At 35.5% G+C, this 19,959-nt stretch overlaps 2 protein-coding genes across 2 annotated transcripts in view; both read right to left on the bottom strand.

The window, feature by feature from the left end:
* Positions 1-553: 553 nt before the first annotated feature.
* Positions 554-937, bottom strand: LOC127861820 (uncharacterized). The gene has a single exon (XM_052400498.1). The coding sequence runs from the start codon at positions 935-937 to the stop codon at positions 554-556; it is 384 nt and encodes a 127-aa protein (XP_052256458.1).
* Positions 938-1,216: 279 nt separating this feature from the next.
* Positions 1,217-19,959, bottom strand: part of LOC127861819 (uncharacterized) — a 47,912-nt gene continuing 29,169 nt past the window's right edge. The window contains exons 7-9 of the mRNA XM_052400497.1: positions 16,612-16,854; positions 3,508-3,654; positions 1,217-1,333 (exon numbers count right to left, since the gene is read on the bottom strand). Of these exons, the coding sequence (XP_052256457.1) occupies positions 1,217-1,333; positions 3,508-3,654; positions 16,612-16,854 (507 nt within the window). The remainder of the gene's footprint in view (positions 1,334-3,507; positions 3,655-16,611; positions 16,855-19,959) is intronic.

Below are 19,959 nucleotides of genomic sequence, written 5' to 3'. Positions count from 1 at the left end.
TAGCACGTTTGCATTTATTTATGTAGAACATGTCTCTCGTTTCATGGTGAATCTTCAGGCACCGTACCACAGGACGGTCTATATTGAATTATACTTTTTCCTGTGGTAGGAAAAAGTATAATTTTTCCCGTGGTAGGAGGGGTAATTGTACGAAATATCTGTTTTTCAGAACAATCTGTTTTTCGTAAAACTGTTAAATATTAATTTAGATATATATGCCGTTGTATTTTCTTCCTAATATGTTTTACAGAAGTAAAATTTATCAACAATGTTTATCACGAATGTCCATTTATTAAAAAGACTGTCATGCCAGACAGAAAAACCAGTGGTGACATAGCGTAGAAATGTACGGCTTAAACTAAATATTTCTTGCTTCGAGGAATGTTTCAATGTATGTTTATATCGCATCGTAATTTGTATTATACAGCCTGTGCTGCACGAAACCACTGACTCATCAGCTGGGAGCCGCCCATCAACAAGTGTTTCATCCTTTAATCACAGGACACTCCGGGCGGTGGAACCGCAGTGCTGAGTAGGCACTACGGGTCAGTGGTTAGCTGCCAGCTCTTCTCCTCCCTCTTAATCCATAGCCAGCTAGAAGCTCTCTCTGCTGCTGTCTCTCAACAGCTCTCTTTCTCTCTCTTCCTCTCATTCCTAGGGCACTTAGCTTTTTCCACAGTGATTGTGCGGGAAAGCCTCTGTCGCCAATTTCGATCGGGAACAGCCATGGTCCAACCGCGGGAACTGACTGATCTAAGAGATCGGTGTATTTGGCTTTCTTCCGCTCATATGCCATGTCGCACCTTGATTCCCATGGGACGCTGACTTTAATTGTCACCAGCTTCTTGCGTTTGGTGGACCATATCACTATGTCCGGCCTCAGTGTAGTTTGGACGATCTTGGGGAAGACCAGCTTCTTCCCTAAGTCGACTTTCATCTCCCATTGGTCTGATTGATCTGAGATCGACGTGCTTTTAGGAGCTGGTTTTGTGTTTGTTTCCACTGCCTTGACAAAGTTGATCTTTATAGATGCTATTTTCTTTTCTGTTTTTTTCTTCCTTCTCTAGCGCTCAAGTTCATCTCCTAACTCCCTAAGGACAGCATCGTGTCTCCATCTGTAGAGGCCCTGTGTAAGCGAAGTCTGACATGATCACAGGATATATTCCATGGTGCCTGGCTTGTTACAAAGACTGCATCTTGGGTCTTCTACTAGACCCTATCTGTGAAGGTTGGTTGGGGATGGCAGCAGGTCGTAAACTGACATTAACAGGAATTTGAGTCTTAACGGCTCATACTGCCAGATGTCTGCCCAAGTCAACTTCCTCTCTGCATCCTGTTATTAGGTTGGAAAAGTGTAATTTTTGCGAGAAATGTGTTGATTTATTTAATTTTATAATATTAATCCCTGTAGAATAATATAAATTCCTTTTGCAGTAGTTCAGTATTATACCGACAAAGTAAAATCGATCGAATATATCATATATCGGGTATTTTTGATGTCGGTCTAGTTGACCAATTTGGTTAGATGATAGTGTCATTGATCTCACGTAAAACAACAAATTGCATTTCCATACCTTATTAAGACACAAGCTACTTTTTATAATTAATTTTTATAATTAATATAGCATTTGTGATTATATGATATTATTCTGTGTATGAAAGGCATATAAATCATTTAAACGTTTGAATGCGCTGTGGAATATTGGATATCGTGTCAACCACGGATTCAACTTCACAACAACAATCTATCACAGTATCCTCTTCTATAACACATAGTCTAGTGGTTCGTATCCGTAATACGACTTGAAGGTAAATGTATTTTATAAAGATTTGTTTCAAAATAACAAGTCAGTCATTGTTTACATTTAAATTTGGATGATTGAATTAAACTTTAAACAACATCGGGTTTCGACCTTAACGAGCAACAGTCTGTTTTAGGATTTTTGTTAGCATGTGATGGCACTTAACTTTTATTTCTGCAATTCATATCATCTAAAAATCAAAGCTTCGTGTAGGTGTAGATCAATTAGTTTGTATAGGGAATTGAAATTGGTTATTTTACGTTCCTTTACTCAGTTTATTCAGAGTGACTAAATTACACTAAAGCAGTTGATTAGTCACTTATAATGTAACTTCCTTCGTTACATAGTGCTTCATATTATGTCATCTTGTAAACATTCATGTTTAAGCAACACGTGTGAAATATCAAGTTGCATTAAGACACCCTATATTGTTTTACCTGTCGCAATTTAAACTGTGCAATGGTGTCCCTTTGATGTTTGCCTCAATGGCTTTCTTTAACACAATCTTTATTTGTCATTATAAATGCTTATCTGCGCTCAAAAAAAGTTCAAACATTATTAAACATGTACTTAAAGCCGATTTACGTTGTTTTGCTTTGATCTATCATCATAAATGCAATCTGTTAATCTGAATCATGTAATTAATACATGTAGTGTTAGTTTTATCGGGACACGCGTGTAAGGTCCTTACACTCTTACATATGGGTAAACGTATCTTTTAATTTACCCCAAAGCATATTTTATATCGGAAGAACACGTGTTGTGCATTTCAAATGTTATTGTCTTGTTTTGGCATTAGGACGTTAGCTATTTAGTTGACACGCATAATTATTTGTTGCCAACTACTTACACTGTTCGCGTGCAGTATTTTTCGCGTAAATAAGGTTCCTTTGTTGCGTTGTCTTTTAGAGATATAGACATTAAAATTGTGTTCTTTGTTTACGTCAAAATCAGCGGCAATTATGTTGGAAAACATAACACAGACTCATGTCTGTATGGTAATTATCACGTAAATGTCATTCAACATTTTTCTATCAAATCATAATTTTGGTTATGCATTAAAACAGAGTTAAAATTAAGAGAACTTGATCAGAATTGAATAAAGATATTGAAAGGTTAGGGTCAAATATGTTTTGCTACAACCATTTAAACACGTTTACTTTTAATAATTACACAAAATAGATGCACACGTCTTTTGTTATTGTCAACAAATATTTAGAAAACGAATTAAGGACGTATGCTGCATTTTTAATGAAAATTTTGCTATACATAACATTTGATAATTGTTGGTATATATTTAGAACCATCTGTTGAGGACAGAAAAATAAAATAAAAATCATGGGTCACTGGTGTTGTCATTTTTTTATTCGCACTTAACAACAAGCCTGTTTCAGAATAACAACAATTAAAAAATAAGGTAATATCATAAAAAGTTGAGTAAAGTAATGAGAAAACTGTTGAAAACAACATCAATTTCTCACAAAATGTATAACACTGATTTAGTTTGCCTCCAAATAAAAAAACAAATATGAATATATTGATTTACAAAGAAGTAACGACTTTGAAAAGCCAATCCAGAATTTTAAATATTAATCTTGATGAAATCGTCTACACGTCGTTTAGTTTGTTCATATTTTAGGAATCATCTCTATTTATTCTCATCTCACTGTTTATATGCTTCACTAAGGCCTGCCGCTGCCCCAACTGCGGCCCCTGCTATTGCTCCAGTCCGACCAAATGTTAAAAATCCTATCGCAGAACCGGTTACAGCATAGCCGGCTATAGTTCCCACACGCTGTTCACCTGTTATTGCACCATTTGGATGCGTTGACGTACCATTCATCGTGGTTGACTTAAAAACAATACAAAATCATACATTTATATACAATTAATTAAAGTTTAAAGACATGAAGCATCATGCATTATGAAAAGCTTTAAAGCGTTATTATACGATTTTGTCAAATATTTATGAATTTATATAAAATGTGTAAAAAACTTATTATACATATATTTTAATACAAATTATAATAAACGTTAAGAAGAACGTGTGTCGAAAAATGCGAAGTAAGCCAGATATTTAAATCTGAAATCGAAAATGTCTGTACAGTCGAATTCGCGAGCATGTATATCATGTACGATGTGAATCTAAATTTATTTAAACGGTTCATTTTAAATTTCTGCAACGATATCTATTCATACGACACATGAACACTTACTCTGATCCTAATAAAAAGACGAATGCTTCGGTTATTTTAGGAAAATATTTACGAAATATCTTCGTCACAATCAGCTCAGGGCGCTTATTTTTATTTGCTGCATTTTATGAAATTCGTCTTCAATGTATACTTTTTCTTGCCTATTTTGTGTTATTGTAACATATTTTTATCAATATATAACAATTTAACACATATAAAAATCGTATAATCTCGCTTTAAACACAAATCAGAAATTTCAAACAACTGTTTACATTTTAGCATTAAAGGATACCAGGTCGCTTTACGAAGAGTTTTGAACTTTCATTTTTGTTGCAGTATATAACCAAACTTTCAATTGTAATCTGTTAAACGATATTAGATTGCATACTTTTAAGTAGCAACATCATTACTTCAAAATTACCCTTCGTGTCTGTTAGTGCGCATATACATATAATTATGTGTCTGTTTTCGTTTCGTACCCGAAATAGTTTACTTAAAGGAAAAATAAAAATTGTGGATATATTTATATAAGTCATTAGACCCTCAGGCATGACCAGTTTTGTCTCACAGGCTTGATAGAGGACCATTATCTGTTGTTCTGTACCAAATATCAAAGTTGTGGGCAGTGCAGTTCCGAAGAGGAATGTTAATAGGCTATCAAAGTCAAAAAGGAACAATTCACCACACACGTCTCTCCGGGAAGAGGTCATTTTGACACCAGTGGTTTGATTTGAACAAACTTAGTTGAGGTATATTAAACGATGCTATATGCAAAATACTTCTTCTATAGGCAACGTTTTTGTAATGTGTTTGTAAACAGGATTTTTAAAGCTGCTTTGCATAATATACAGTAAGAAGTCTGTGTAGAACATAAATCATCCACCCACCCTGTTTGTAGAACATTGTGACCATATGGTGAATGATAGATGGATTGATAGTATGCCAAAATATTGAACTTCTGGATCTTGTCGTTTTTAAGAAATTATTTTGCTCTTATAGACACCATGTTACCGCTGGTGGGTGGTCAGTTAAACCGCAGGAATATGACCGGATTAAACTGTGTAGAGAACCACTTTCAGATGCTACCTATCTTGTATAAAATATATGGTCCGTAGTGTTGCAGAATATATTTTGAAGTTACGTTGCTGTATAAGCCGCCGGGTATATTTATAAAAATACTATTGATATGCTAGTTCTTCTGATTGTTTGATTGAAGAAACCGGGCGACATTATAATATTGATTGATACAATACAACATTTGTTTAAGATGAAGAGTACCATTCTGTTATGATCTCCAAGTTTTCTAAAGAAATTAGAGTTAAATCTATGTTTGAAGTTTTACCCAAAGATCGTCATAAGTTACAGTATCAAAGGTCAATTCCGTGTGAATCCAAACACAAAATAACGTGTTAAAACGTGTGTATAGATGCCCGAAATTTATGGATAATTAAATTGTTAATACAACAAAAATTAGTTTAACTATGCTTTTCTATAAATACAAATTAGAATCCGTGAAATAAATTGTTATTGTCACATGAACCGGATATACGGTTTAATAGGAATTAGGAAAGTAATATATATTTTTTTTTGTAAAGTTATAACCCTACATATATATTTATCAGAACGATTTTTCGTTTTTTTCTTTTCATGGATAGGAACACAATACAACAATTCGACCAGGCCAACTGATAAATGCTATTTATAAAAATCACATTATGTTGAAATAAATTGTTATGCATTTATGAAAAATCTTATAAGATGCCGTGAATATCACAACTTTAGTTTATTTTCACCAATAACATCGTTCTTCCAATTCTTATTAAAATAAATATTTCATGTTTAATAAATCAATATGTATATCAAAACAAATGTTTATTTTCAAAATAAGTATCCGAAACATTAACAAAGTTGGCAATAATTAGCAAAAATCCTATACTGAAACCTTAGCTGGATTCCCAATGGTTTTGTGACTGATTTTTTGTGTCCCAACTTTTAGAGGGGCGGGGGCGGACATATATATGTGAAATTGTCCGTTTGTCCCTCTGCAAGTATTCGTTATCGTAGCTGGAGTCACAACGTATTTTAATACGATAAATGACTTTTATCTTGTGTAGAGCGTTACTCAAACAGTATTGCTAATAGAGGGTCACAAACTTACAAATACAGTAAGCGATATGTGAGCTCGCGCACCTCTTTACTTAAGATGTTTTCGACAATTATTAGATAAAAAATGACTTGTTTAATTTGTCGCGTGTACCCAAAAAGTATTGCTGATAGAGGGCTCAAACTTAACAAACATATTAAAAAGAATACAAAACGAGATTAATGACCCCTTTATACAAAATGATGAATCTTACTTTATTTACTTTACATGCATTGCTGCAAGTGGGCTCAAACTTTACGAACATATTAACGAGCCTTTTAAATTACGCTTATCCATATGTTTATGTTAAAATAATTGTTCTATTTTTTTAGATTGGACATAAAGTGGAATGTGGGGGCATTCGTGTCCTTATAGTTAAATATCCTTCTAAAACGTATTAAAAATATTTTAAAAGAAGAAGGCTTATGTTTTTAATATTACAAAACCAGTATTATGCAATACGTTCTTGTTTTACATCTTTAACTCTATGATTAAAAAAACTTGCTTATAAACTTTTTGTCTAAAACAGCACGCAATGAAACTCCAGCGATGATTCGAATAATCATACGTCATGATACTTAGACAATTAAATTCGTTTTAATGTTGATGCCCTCACTACTTTTGAGATCAACAAGTCAAAGGTCAGGGTCACATTGATTTGAAATAAAAATTTCGTCTCCGATCATCTAAATTGGTTCGAGTGTTACTACCTTGTACAATACGCCTATTTTGTTTATGTCAAACTTCAAGATAACGTGGTCTTGTAATAGAAAATTGTGTGTATTAACAATCATCTATAGTACGTTTCACCGACAATCATCTAAATGGGTATCTGGATTCAGGTAATACAAAAACACTCATATTGTTTAAAAAAAACGGTCAAAGGTAGCAGGGTCTTGTTTGGCCGCTTTCCAATGCACAATGATTTGCAGGTTTGATTTACCGGTATGGGTATGCTTGACTTATTATCCATTTTTTAAGAAAAAAATGAAATTAAGTCCACTGGCTATCAGATCATTTGTTTTTGCAAGTATTAACAAGTTGTAAAACATATTTAATTTTTTGAAAATAAAATATTGACCTGGTAATTTACAGTTTTAGTTTTTGAATATTACATGACTAAAATTAGTTGAATTTTATTTTGATATCTTTCGTTAGTTTTGAGAACGGTATCGGAGTAAGGATGTGATCGAAAACCATATAGTACACACTTTTGTTCGAGCAGTGTTTGATGTGGATCTTACAATCAAAGGTGTTTTGTGTAAATATTGTTAAAATATGTGTTGAAAATACGGATCACTACCCAAACATTAAATATATAACATTCGGCATGAAATCTTAGTAAATTAATATCGCATTCATTATTAACATGACGTTTCCTCTTGTCCAAATTGCTGGACGTTTGATAATTTCTTCATATTGATTTCCGGGAAATTGTGCGTCATAAATGTGTTTGTGTATGTGTTTTTCTTTTATTCTGTTTTACTTAAAATAGAACTCTACTTGAGGTCTGATTCCAGATTAAGAAGTATACTTTGCCATGTGGGTAAATTAAAACAAGTTTGCAATTTTTTTTATGTGATCGAGGATGCTGAAATGAATCTGAATTGTATCTGTCATAGAAGATACTAACATTTATTGGTGTATAATAATAAAGATCAATATCAAAATATGCATGAATCAATCGAAATATGCATCCACCTAAATTTTTCCGAAATGTACGAATATATCATTCAATTTATGATAAATAATCAGTAAACAAAACAAAAAACAACAACAAATTATTTTGCTTAATAATTCATAAAATGTCAATCAAAATTAAACACCAAAACTAAACAGAGTTATAATGTTCTGTTTGATGTGATTACGACTTTACACCATTACGAAACGACGTACTGTCATTATGAAATGAAAACTTCTTTAGACATATTACAATTAAACCCTAATGGTCAACACAATTACAGACACATGTTTTGTCTAGGGGTTATTTAAGTTATGTATAAACGAATATTGAATGATAAGCATAAACAAATATTCTTACTTATGTTGTGATCTAGCCATTTCTGGAGAATATAGTTGTCAAATTCGACATAACATTACATGGGGGCATGTTCATGATGCTGCATCTAAGAAGTATGACATGCACACTACTTGCCTCTCTTTTCTTACAAATATCGTGATCATCAACTAAACAAAGTTTTATTTACGTCTCTTTTGATAACGGAATTATATTGGGAATGTGAGTAAATATAAGATCCACGTTCATGACTATTTTTGGGGTTTAAATTACAAATGTTTTCTTATAAATTGAATGTGTATTCAAAATTCAAAATCCACTTATGGTACTAACAAACTATTCCGTATATATTTTTTATAGTATTCATATTACAGTCATTTTAATGTATAAAACTGTAAACGACAGTTAAGATGGTTTCAACTTCTTTTTTTAATTAAAAGTGTACATTCAGCGAGCAGGAAAGAAACTTTATTATATAATGCGGTCCTTTATTTTTGGCGAGTAAGTAGCCAATAGCCGAAAGGGGGGGGGGGAACAAAACGAATGTACGAGAGGCGCCCATTTTATATATGAACACAATTCTGTATACGCGTCTAGTAAATACCGCGTGAAATTCCTGTGCAAATTGCTTTTACTGTTCCATGTACCATCATAATCGTTATGTTTCAAAATTGCTTTTCGCCATTTATAGAATGGTGCGTCGAAAAAATTCGAAAAAAAGACCAAACACACGTATATGAGTATTCAAAATGTGTTGAAAGCAATTGGATATTCGATTTTATTTGGCTCTATCAATAAAAATTGGCTTATATTAGACATCAATGCCAAATATCCACGTTGACCTTTCTATGCCAAAGCTAAGATGTCGTCGAAAGATGGCCACACTGGATTAATAATAAAAATCAATCGTAAGATAAGACAAAGTTAAGTCAACGACCCACTTTGTGATGTCTTCTAGGAAATGTATATAACAAAATCAGCAACACATTGGAAGCTAAAGTTTGAAAAAAGCAGTTCTTAAGATAAGCATATTGTGCAAATTAAGAAGAGTAAGCGTATATACTGGAAGTAATACACGCAGTTAAGATGGTGGAAGATTTAATACAATTGTTAGTTCTGATTTGCTACATTAGAAAAAGGCGAAACCGTTTCCGACAATCTATAATTTGTTTAGCGGGACTCTCTAGCTAACGGTTTTATGACAAGAGCTGTTAACTTAAATAGAGAAAAACCGAAATTATATCAACGAAGGAACTTAAGCAATTTCGATACCAATAACGTAGTGAAGCCCTTTATTCCAAATGACGTCCCAAAAGTGTTTCCAGAAGACTCGAAGGAAATGGTGATCAATCAGGACAGTTCCTGAATTCACACTTCTCAACAGACCCCACCGTTTCTTAAGAAGGAAAAAATGATCTTCATTGACCGTGATTATGAGCCAATTTACTTTGGTATATAAAGAATCTACAGAAGCGCAACGTTTACTGTGTTATAGGTCTGAAATAAGCTCGTTACACTACAAAACAACCTTTCAATCAAATAACCATACTACTACTCGATGGTTATATACAGATAGAGAAGACGAACCGTGACGTCTTAATCAGATCAAGTCGTAAGTATACAACACGTATTTTTATTTGTTGCATTTCTTGCAAGTTGGTTTTTATATAGCCTACAATCAAAATACGCGTTATTTTCAGTAAAATTGGCATACAGTTCCTCATTACTTAATCATAATGTTAACTTATTATACTAGCAAGAAAATAAGTTGAATAAAAATATCATCATCCCCAGGATTTAAAACCAGGAGCCCCGAAAACAAAAGTTTATGCGCTACCACTGCGCCACACAGGCTTTACATTTTATTGTGAAACATTAACAGCATGTTAGTACTACACGTATGTACCAAATTATCGAGAAAAGCGTTCTTCAGGCGTTATTATTATTATTATTGATATCGAATGAAAGTAATAAAGTAGTGAAGAAATATTTTAACATTTTTGTCAGGTGAATTATTTTGTTCATTTAAAGAGTGTAAGTCCATTTAGTTTGAATAAATGGCGATTATTTTGAAATTATCTGTTTTGAAAACTGGCAACAAGTCCCGTAAAACGAAGATAATATCTATATGTATGTCTGTGCATCATTTTTTACATCAATTATGCAATGTTTTCGTGTTCGGTTTTAATTGTATAAGAGAGTTATGAGAAATGCATGCAAAAACACAAAACGGCGTGCTCATACTCAACACAATTAAAGTATCAATTTATCTCATAGTATCAGCCCTCCTCATAGTATCGTGCCGTAATGAATATCGATAAAAAATCAAAGCTCGTGCTCAGCGGAAGCTATCCTTATACGGTTCGTTTATTGCGAGAAGACGTAGTTTGCCTTTCAACAGTGGAATCATGCAAAACACAAAACGGGTATAGAACATTTAGTCGTATTAAAAACACTGCAGTTTTTTTATATACACATTTCGCAATTATCAGTCTAAAATGTTTTAATTCGCGTTATTTACCGTCTACTTCTGCGAATTGTTTTGCATCATAGGCTTGCATTGAAATTGCCTGTTCACTGCATGCAGATGCTTTATGTATACGATAGTTCATTAGCTGTAATCTATCGGTTCTTTATCTCGGCTGTAATATAAATTCCACTGCAGATATACGTCAAAAAAATTAAAGCGCCAATTTTCTGTGTCATGGCATTTTCAGTGTGTTACATTTTACTCTTATTGATTATGAAGTATTCAAAATGAACAAAATATTGAATTTTATTTGCGAAAAGTTTGTGCATCAGTAAACATTAGTGAGTTAGGGAGTGAGTGAGGTCATGACTGAATGATTGAGTGGGTGAGTGAATAAATACAATAATGCAAAGTTACAATTTTCCTTTCAGGAAAGACCAATTAGGTTTATACAACTTGAGAGGCGTTAATATGATATTGAGTAATTGAACCTCGCGTATAAGGCAGTCCGCGGGACAGGCGTACAAATTAAAACGGCAGCCATACTGTTTGGTGTTCCCAATCAAATTGTGTCCGGCCATGTGAACCACGACATCGCGGTAGTTGGTGTGGCCCCTATTTTGATTCTCGATGAAGAGCAGATACTTGTAGAAACACTAGCGCATCTTGGGTACAAACTCACCAATTAGAGGCTGAAAACACTGGCAGAAGACCTGGTCTTCTCGTTTGGAAGAGAAAACAACAACAAACCAATGAAACACTATTTGCTATACGGATTCCTTAACAGATGGGAACATCGAATCGCTTCGCTTTCAGCTTAGAGGCTGTAGTGTACACGAGCCAAGACAGCAACGCCACAAGCAGTTGACTTTACATTCACACCACATTCATAACGTACAATCTCCTAGATAAGCCTCAATTAATCTTCAATATGGACGAAACCGGCATCACCCCTGAACACAGACCTTCAAACAATATAGCTCCCGTTGGTGTTAAATCACAAGACGTAACTTCACCACGTTCAACCACTTCAATCGTAATTGGATGCGCAAATGCCATCTTCATATTCAAGAGGAAGCGATTTGATCCTGTATTGATGAACGGAAGCACAATGTCCGAATCCGGCTAGATACATGGAAACATATTAAAGGAATATATCCAAAACCACTTTCTTTCTTTATCACATCAGTAGCATGATTGCAAATCATAAGCAGCATGTATTGCTGATATACGATGGACATGATGAAAATGTTTCAAGCGACACCATTGAATGGGCCAAGAAGTATAACGTTGTTCTATTTCATGCTACCTGCTCATACCTTCCATCTTCTACAGCCGTTGTATGTAGGCGTTTTTTAACCCTTTAAAACGTACTATAGTGATAAATGTGCATCGTGTTTGACCAAGAACGTGGGGCGGCACATTACTAGGTATAAACTATACACACTAGCTAGCAGAGCTTACCTCAAATCAATGACAAACATTCCGTCGGCTTTTCAGAAGTCGGGAATACTGCCCTATGCAAAGGATTTCGTGTCCATAAAAAAGTATTCCTTTGTGAAAGCTTGCGCAAAAAGGACCCAATTGGAAAAGTGAAGGCTTTAACAGGCGGAGAGAAAGCAGTGAAGCTGTTCATGGAACAACACATAAATCATCGGAGGGCCATTGTTCTATCAACAAAGCATGCTCGAAGTGTGAATGTACGTGTCGTGTGAAAAGGGATGTGCAAAAGGATGGAATACTGAAGAAGCTGTCATTTGATGGAAGGAAAAGAACCAATGACGTGTTTCGTTCGGAACTTAAAGATAATAAACAACAGGACAACAAATCGAAATAAATCATGAAAGCCAAGACACTTTGTAGGACATCCAAACTCAACCTCGTGTCAACCTCGTGAAATTCAGAGGCCAATAAAGAGTGGGATAAATCTCATTCGAAGTGAACTGCATGATCTGACCGACTCAGACGAAGAATTGGTGCTGTATTTGCAACCAGATAACACACTTTACACTAGGCAATCAACCTTGTCTGAAGATTATTAATTGGGAACAGCGCGACAAATGCGATTGCTAGGTGCATCTTGCATTCTGCACTTCAGTTTGAGTCGTGATGCGAAACAATTTGTAAAGTCTCACTATAAGCAAAACTTTTTGGTAGCTTCAGGAAACTTAGGGAATCGGTTGCGATAGCTAAAGAGAGACGGGTGGTGAACAGGGACGAGGGGGGCTACCAACTGAGCCCCATCTACAGGCCTTTGTTTACTGCTGGGAACCAGTCCGGCAGTAAACCCGCCCTGTGACGTGCATTTCCCGCAAAGTCACAGTCTGATGAAGATTCACCAATGGTGGATCGAAACTGTCACGGTATGTGAGTAAAATTTCTTGGAATGTACATAGAAACTGTTAAATAATATTTGGAGTATTGACCATAAAAATGAAGAACAGCGGAAAAAGGCAATTGCAAAAGATTTATGTTTAACAAGGAATCAAGGTGACTAATGTTGCCCGACCTGGCTAATATTTTTAAGCGAGAATACACGATTTAAATGTCAAAGTATTTTTTTCAATCACTTACCAAATCATAAATATTTTAGAAAAATGTGGAATGTATAAATTATCTAGATTGTAATGGTAAAATATTTATATACACAATTGTATTAACGACTTAAATATCTCCATGAAATTTATAAAGAAACAACACGATTCAAAGATTTTCTAGATACCATAGCCACTGGGGGCTGACGAGGTATAAGCGTAGGCCGTTTCGCTACGACGTCGGGTATATGTTTTACTACGAAAACATTGTGTAAATACACTACTTAATAAGGCGAGTTTCATCTTTTGTGGTATTTATGGATTAGAGAACGAACATCCAGTAATGGTAGGTACTTATTTTCAATAAGAAACTAATTACAATTGTGCGCAGTTGCAACCTTTACATTTATTTTGAGCTTAAATCGAAATATTTTGATTTGAAGCAATGCATAAGGTGGTTATTCTTTTAAAATTGCCAATTACGGTAACTTAAATTGAATAAAACTTTTTGTTCCTTTGATTCAGAGTACATTACACATTTTGAAGTACAAACCAGGTTACGAACATTTTTTTAATTATCCAAATGGTTTGTTTCGAAGGAAATTACAAGTCGCTTTATGTATAGGTTTCGCACAGAGTATGTATTGGTTGTGCTACGAAGTACAAATATAGTGTATAGGTTACTCAACGAAGTTTCTGTATCAGTTACTGCAGACTGCCATTGCCCAGTGCAAAAGATGCTGTGCTTCATTGTGCGCATAAACATCCAAACGGAAAGGTGTCCAGGTGTACAATACAGAAATCGCACGTTTAATATTATGGGTGGCGACATAAACAAGTATGCTGAAAATATTACATTCAATCCGGTTTCTGGCAAATTGAGAATTCCGACAAAATCTACAGTCACAGAAAGTCTTGTGCGAAAGATATCACGAATAAACACAGCATGTCCATTGTCAGATTATTTATTATTATTAATATATTATTCTCATTATCTCGAAGTTGTAACGACATACAAAAATAGTTGGGGATATCTGGAGAAACCCGCAGACGAAAACAGAAAAAGGAAAATCGAAAGTTAAGCCCAAGTCTCACTATTGCCGGTAGAGCCTCGGTCCATACCGGTTTGCTAACGCAGGTCGACAGGCGAGAATCGGGATGATTCTTAGACAGTTTTTAACGCGGTCACACTTTTTCCTGGTGCCGCCCCGGTTGAAGCCGGTCAACAGCCCGACAGAGTCCCGGTCAACCCCGGACTGGTTTATCCCGGTGAAGCCCCGGCAGAGCCCCGGTTGTCGCCGGTAATGCCCAGGTTGATCCCCGGTGAAAGCCGGAAGCGTTCCGGCAGAGCCCCGGTATACCGTCACTACGCCGGCACTCAACGGGGCTATACCGGCATCATACACCGGCAGAGCTTCGGCAACGCCCCGGTTTAACGGTTAACCTCGGACAACCGGGGCACCACCGGGAAAGTATTAAAATGTTTAATACCTCCGGTATGAATCGGAAGTCACCGGAAAGGACCGGCAACGACCGGCTTGGCACTGGAACAACCGGGACTGCACCGGGAACAACCGGGACGGCACCGTCAGAGCGCCGGTTTACTTATGTACCGAAGCTATACCGGGACTCTGTCGGCATTCACCAGGCTCGCCGTAGCTCTGCCGGGGTCTGTTTGGGCCCCGTTGGAGCTACGGTGCCGTCCCGATTTTTCCCGATGCAGTCCCGGTTGTTCCCAGTGCCACGCCGGTCGTTCCCGGTGACTCCCGGTTCATCCCGGAGGTATTAAACATTTTAATACTTTCCCGGTGGAGCCTGGTCGTTCACAGTTCATCCCGGTGGAGCATCGGTATCCCGGTAGGGCCCCGGTTCATCCAGGTAGATTCCTGATCACGCACCGGGGCTCCGCCGGCATCATAGTGAGACTTGGCTTTAACCGCTTTGTAACACGAGGTAAATCTACCGGCCGTCGTGTACGCAGTAAACAATAACCTGTGACAGAAACCCACTGCCACACCTTTATAACAATACATTGATTTAGCAATTGCGGATTTGTCCCATTGGGATCCTACTTTCCACACCTTACGGCTGTTACATGTGTTGATTTTACAGTTAAAATCATGTATACTTACATGAAATTCATCTAAAAATTAGTTGGCGATAACAGATTTTCAAGAATCGCTTTGATATATATACAATGTAAAAATCAAAATCCGTATGAGATAAAGAAGGATCGAAGTTGGGACATGGGATTTACTTTGACTTAAGCAGTGTTTCGAGATTAGCGAGTTGGACATAACGAGGATCGAACGAATGTTATTTGATAAAGAATACCGTATGCTAAAAACCTATTGTCGGTCTCTATCTAAAAGAACGTATAAGGCATTGTCACAAAGTGAAGATGCGTAATTATTATTAAGACCGACGTCATTAGGTTCTCGACTCTCAACTGTCGTCTTATATATGGATTTTCGATTTTGATCGTTTCGTTTGGCCTAGTCATGAATTTAATAATACGATAATAATGTGCATTACCATGTCGACTTTGCGCTTCGGGTCATCTTTTGTCGTTGTTACTACCTCTTCCGAAAAGGATACATCCAGCAACTCCATGACTCTGTATTAATTTTTTTTCTCTTTATTTCGCCTTTGAGAGATAACCAATACGTCTTCTGTGAGAAACGCATACACGCTAAAGCGTTGTCGTAGCGAGGCATATACGTATACTGTCAGAGACACGATCATGCATAATAATACTATTTAGCCTTTATTTCTGATAACTGGATCACCCTACACATTTATAAACACACCAGTGGCTTAACGATACATACATCATTATGGAAATTGTAAAATTGTGTCAATTAAACACAGTTGTAAACCTTAATTGCATTTTTTTAAGTGAAACTTGACTTTGGTTTGCTAAATCAGCGGTATATTTAATGTTTAACCGCATAAACCAGACACATGTTGAATCATAATTTGATGTAACAGATCTCTGAAATGTCATCGTGCTTAAATTCAGAGTTTTGTTATTACAAAAGCATTATCTTACCTGTTTTAAACACAAATTTCCACTAATCCGTTCTTCGATGTCATATGTATTTACGAAATGTTTTCGTAGTAAAACATATACCGGACGTCGTAGCGAAACGGACTACGCTTATACCTCGTCAGCCCCCAGTGATAGCGCCGAGAACAAGCATTTTATTTCATGCATTATGATTTGTAAAACCTTTTTTGCAGATGATCTTTTAAATTTGCTGTCTGTACAGAACCATCGTTTATGTTAAAAACCGCATAAGCAGTGTTAAATATAAACGAAATTCATGTTTGAGTTGCGACGTAATGCAATCACTTAATCACTTAATACATCATATATGCTTTACTGTAAAGCATCGGGTTCATTTATCTTATAATTAATTCATGTATTTTGAACATTAAAAATAATACCATATCGCCAGTGGGTTGTATGTCTTGGATCGGTGTAGGACTACGATTCTCCGTAGCTATCTCTGTGGTTTCGTTTACTCTGATCGTAAGTGCTGTAAATTCCGCCGCCTCCGCCTCAGTGGGTGCAGAAATAGTGCCGTTTATGTCCGATATGTCATGTTTCAAACTGGCATTGAGTCCAGTCAATTGAGAACCTGTATCTGCAGGTAGAGAGATCGAGGGCTCGATGTGCATGTTTTCGACCTGTTACAAAAATATAGTAACCAATAATAATATCCCTGTATTAAGGTGTGTAGTGCTAGAGAAAAAACACTGGTTATATTTATGACATAATCAACGCATGTATGTGAAACATAAACAAATAATAGCATCTCGTCAGTGAATTGTATGTCTTTGATTGGTGTAGGACAAAGTTTCTCCGTGGCTGTCTTTGTGGTCTCTCAAAGTGGCAAGGCAATGTACCGGTATTAAATGCATATACTGGTATCAGAAACTGACGACTACCCAGCTTTCATCAGTATTAGAGGGAGAATGGCCGTAGATAGGATAACAATACTAATCATCGCATACGTAGTGTGGCCGGGCAGTTAGAGACAATGAATTTGTATTTTAAATAACTTATATTTCCACACAAAACAACGTGAAAGATAGGGTAAAATTAATAAAATAGTTTTAACAAACTTAGATAGTTCGTTTTCATTTGTTGGTTACATATTAAAACATCAAATAAACAAACTTTATTCATTTCATTATTTTTGCTCATGTTGTTAGTTATTAAAGTAAAACAAATACATCCGCCTGTTTTAATGTATCACTTTTGTACAGAGATACCACGATTCAAATAATTCTCTCGATATCATAACGCGAGGTATACCTTAAAACAAATCAAAGTACTGATAGTTCTGGTGTGACGATGCTTTTCAAGAGGATGGATATAAAAGTAACAATTCTACATCACCACAATTGTGTACGTGGGTACGAAAATTTGGGTACAAATAAAACTAGGGTACGAAAATGTTGGGTACGAAAATATTATAACAAAAAATTGGGTATGAAAACAAAAATAGGTACGAAAACACATTTGAGTAAGAAACAAATTTGAGTACGAAAAACAATTTGGGTACGAAACAAATTTCTGCATTCTCCTAGCAGAGTTGTCGTTCGTGCCTCAACATACATCTCTGCAACGGGCTCAATGCCAGGAATCTTGGCAAAACGCATCAATGTAATTGTACACTCTTTCATGGAAATATGTAGGACCCAAGGCATAATATTTTAAAGTAATTACATTTAAAAACTGCATATTGTTAATTCATCGACATATGTAATAACAAGGTCGCCGTGGTGTAATGGATATGGTGTCCGCCTAGCGACCGGGAGGTTACGGGTTCGATCCCCACCGTGGGAGCGTTCTTTAGATCTCCCCCAAAGACACCAAGTACTGGTTCTAGGCCCAGGAAACGGACTCGAGAGCATTTATATAAGCCTTAGGCTTTCGATGCAGTCGAGCTAAAATAAATAGGTTTAAACTAATTATGATAACCATTTTCATGCCCATTTACGCAGATAGCATCAATCCGCTAAAAATAATGTAACCAAAGGCCGAAATGGTGATGAAAAGCTTGTGTTTATCTACATCACATGGAAAGTTTCATATCGTGTATGTTTATGTTAAATGTGTAATCAAATGAAATAGCTGACTCTGGGAATATATCGTAATTCTGCATGTTTGAAAAGCAAAATCTTTTGCAAACAAACTAATAAGGTATTATTAGATAATAATTATTTTTAATATGCTTACTGTATCATTGTATCATATGAAGATAATTATCGCATTTACAAATGTGCATGTGAATTGCTGAAATATTGATAGTCAACTTTATTTAATGTGGTTTAATGCTTACCAAGCACTATTGATTACTTTAGAAATGCTACTTATGTGCTTGTTCAGTATATTGCTTGTAATGCTTTACAGTAAAAATTATACACATAAATATTATAAATTAATAGTGTGCATTGTAAATATACTATAGTATAGATGACACAGAATGAAAAAATGGTGCATCCAGTCCGGGAATTAAAGCTGAGACCCCGTGCTCTTCTGATTGAGCTAATCAGGGCACCACAAAACATCTCCCCTTCAGTGACAATCACTAAGTTCGTGCACTGACATTCTCCTCTGCCAAGCTGGATTTTGTTCGAGAATTCAAGTCACACGGATCATTGTAAACCTGATCCATTCAAACCAAGAACATATTTTGTTGAGAATTGCTTGTGCCATGGTCCCACAGTAGGCACCAAATGTTGCGGGATGGGAAAATTGCACAGCCAATCCAGAACTCGAATCTTTTACCCCTCGCTATCAGGGCCAGTGCCTATGATCATGCTGTAAGATACATGTGTACAATAAAACATGTAGTTAATTACTTGATTACTATTAATGGTAACCGGTAACCTGCTAATTTGTAAGTCACCATTGTGGGATCATACTATTGGTATTTATATCAAGTTCTGAACATATTGAATAACCTTCATTTAGAATAGTAGATATTTGTTTCTGTTCACACTGCTGAAAACTATAAATCAATAAACTGCAGTTCAAGGTCTTATTGCCACTTAAAGATATAATAAAATATGAAATGCTTAACATTGCTGAATTCTTCACTCCTCCTGCCTTTGTATTATAGAGAGAATACTTTCCAGGCAACCCAATAGGAAAGAGGTCTGGGTTCAAATCCCAGCAGAGATCCAGAAGATGAGATGATGTAATCGCAACAAAACATTGATTGATAATATTCAATTGGTATTTTCATTTCAATACAATTATTGCAATGTTTAAAATTGCCTTGACTAGTTTATAAATATCAAATATCAAATATCAAAGATTTCATTGTAAATACATCAATAAAGCAATGATCCTGAATATTTTATTGATAATGTCAATATCAGTATCAAATTCCCATTACCAGTATATACACCATTAAAAACAACTTGAGTATGTGAAAATATCCACAAAACAAACCATAGGAAAATTAAATATACTGCTGTTTTACTCATTAAATTTTGAATTCAAGCGTTAATTCAACCAACTTTGAGAAAATACTATAAGTTTTCTAATTTTTTTAAATTAAAACTATGATATCCTTTGGGATTTTTTTTACTGGAATCGGGGAAAAATATATGTTTTTCCATTGAGTATATTACCGAATAACGGCTAAAAAGCCCTTTTTTACAAAGCAAATACATGTGCATCTTAAGTCTTAAGAAAACCATTGATTTTATTCCATCCCTGGTTTACTTTCATCATGACCTATTACCAGTAATAATTTAACATTAAACAGTCTAATT

This window comes from Dreissena polymorpha, chromosome 16 (assembly GCF_020536995.1).
Source record: "Dreissena polymorpha isolate Duluth1 chromosome 16, UMN_Dpol_1.0, whole genome shotgun sequence".
NCBI classification, from domain to species: Eukaryota; Metazoa; Mollusca; class Bivalvia; order Myida; family Dreissenidae; genus Dreissena; species Dreissena polymorpha.
This window is presented reverse-complemented; position numbering and strand designations above follow the sequence as displayed.

What these genes read in the sequence shown, in the direction of transcription:
- LOC127861820 (XM_052400498.1), bottom strand. Translation starts at nt 937, where the DNA reads ATGAAAGTCGACTTAGGGAAGAAGCTGGTCTTCCCCAAGATCGTCCAA.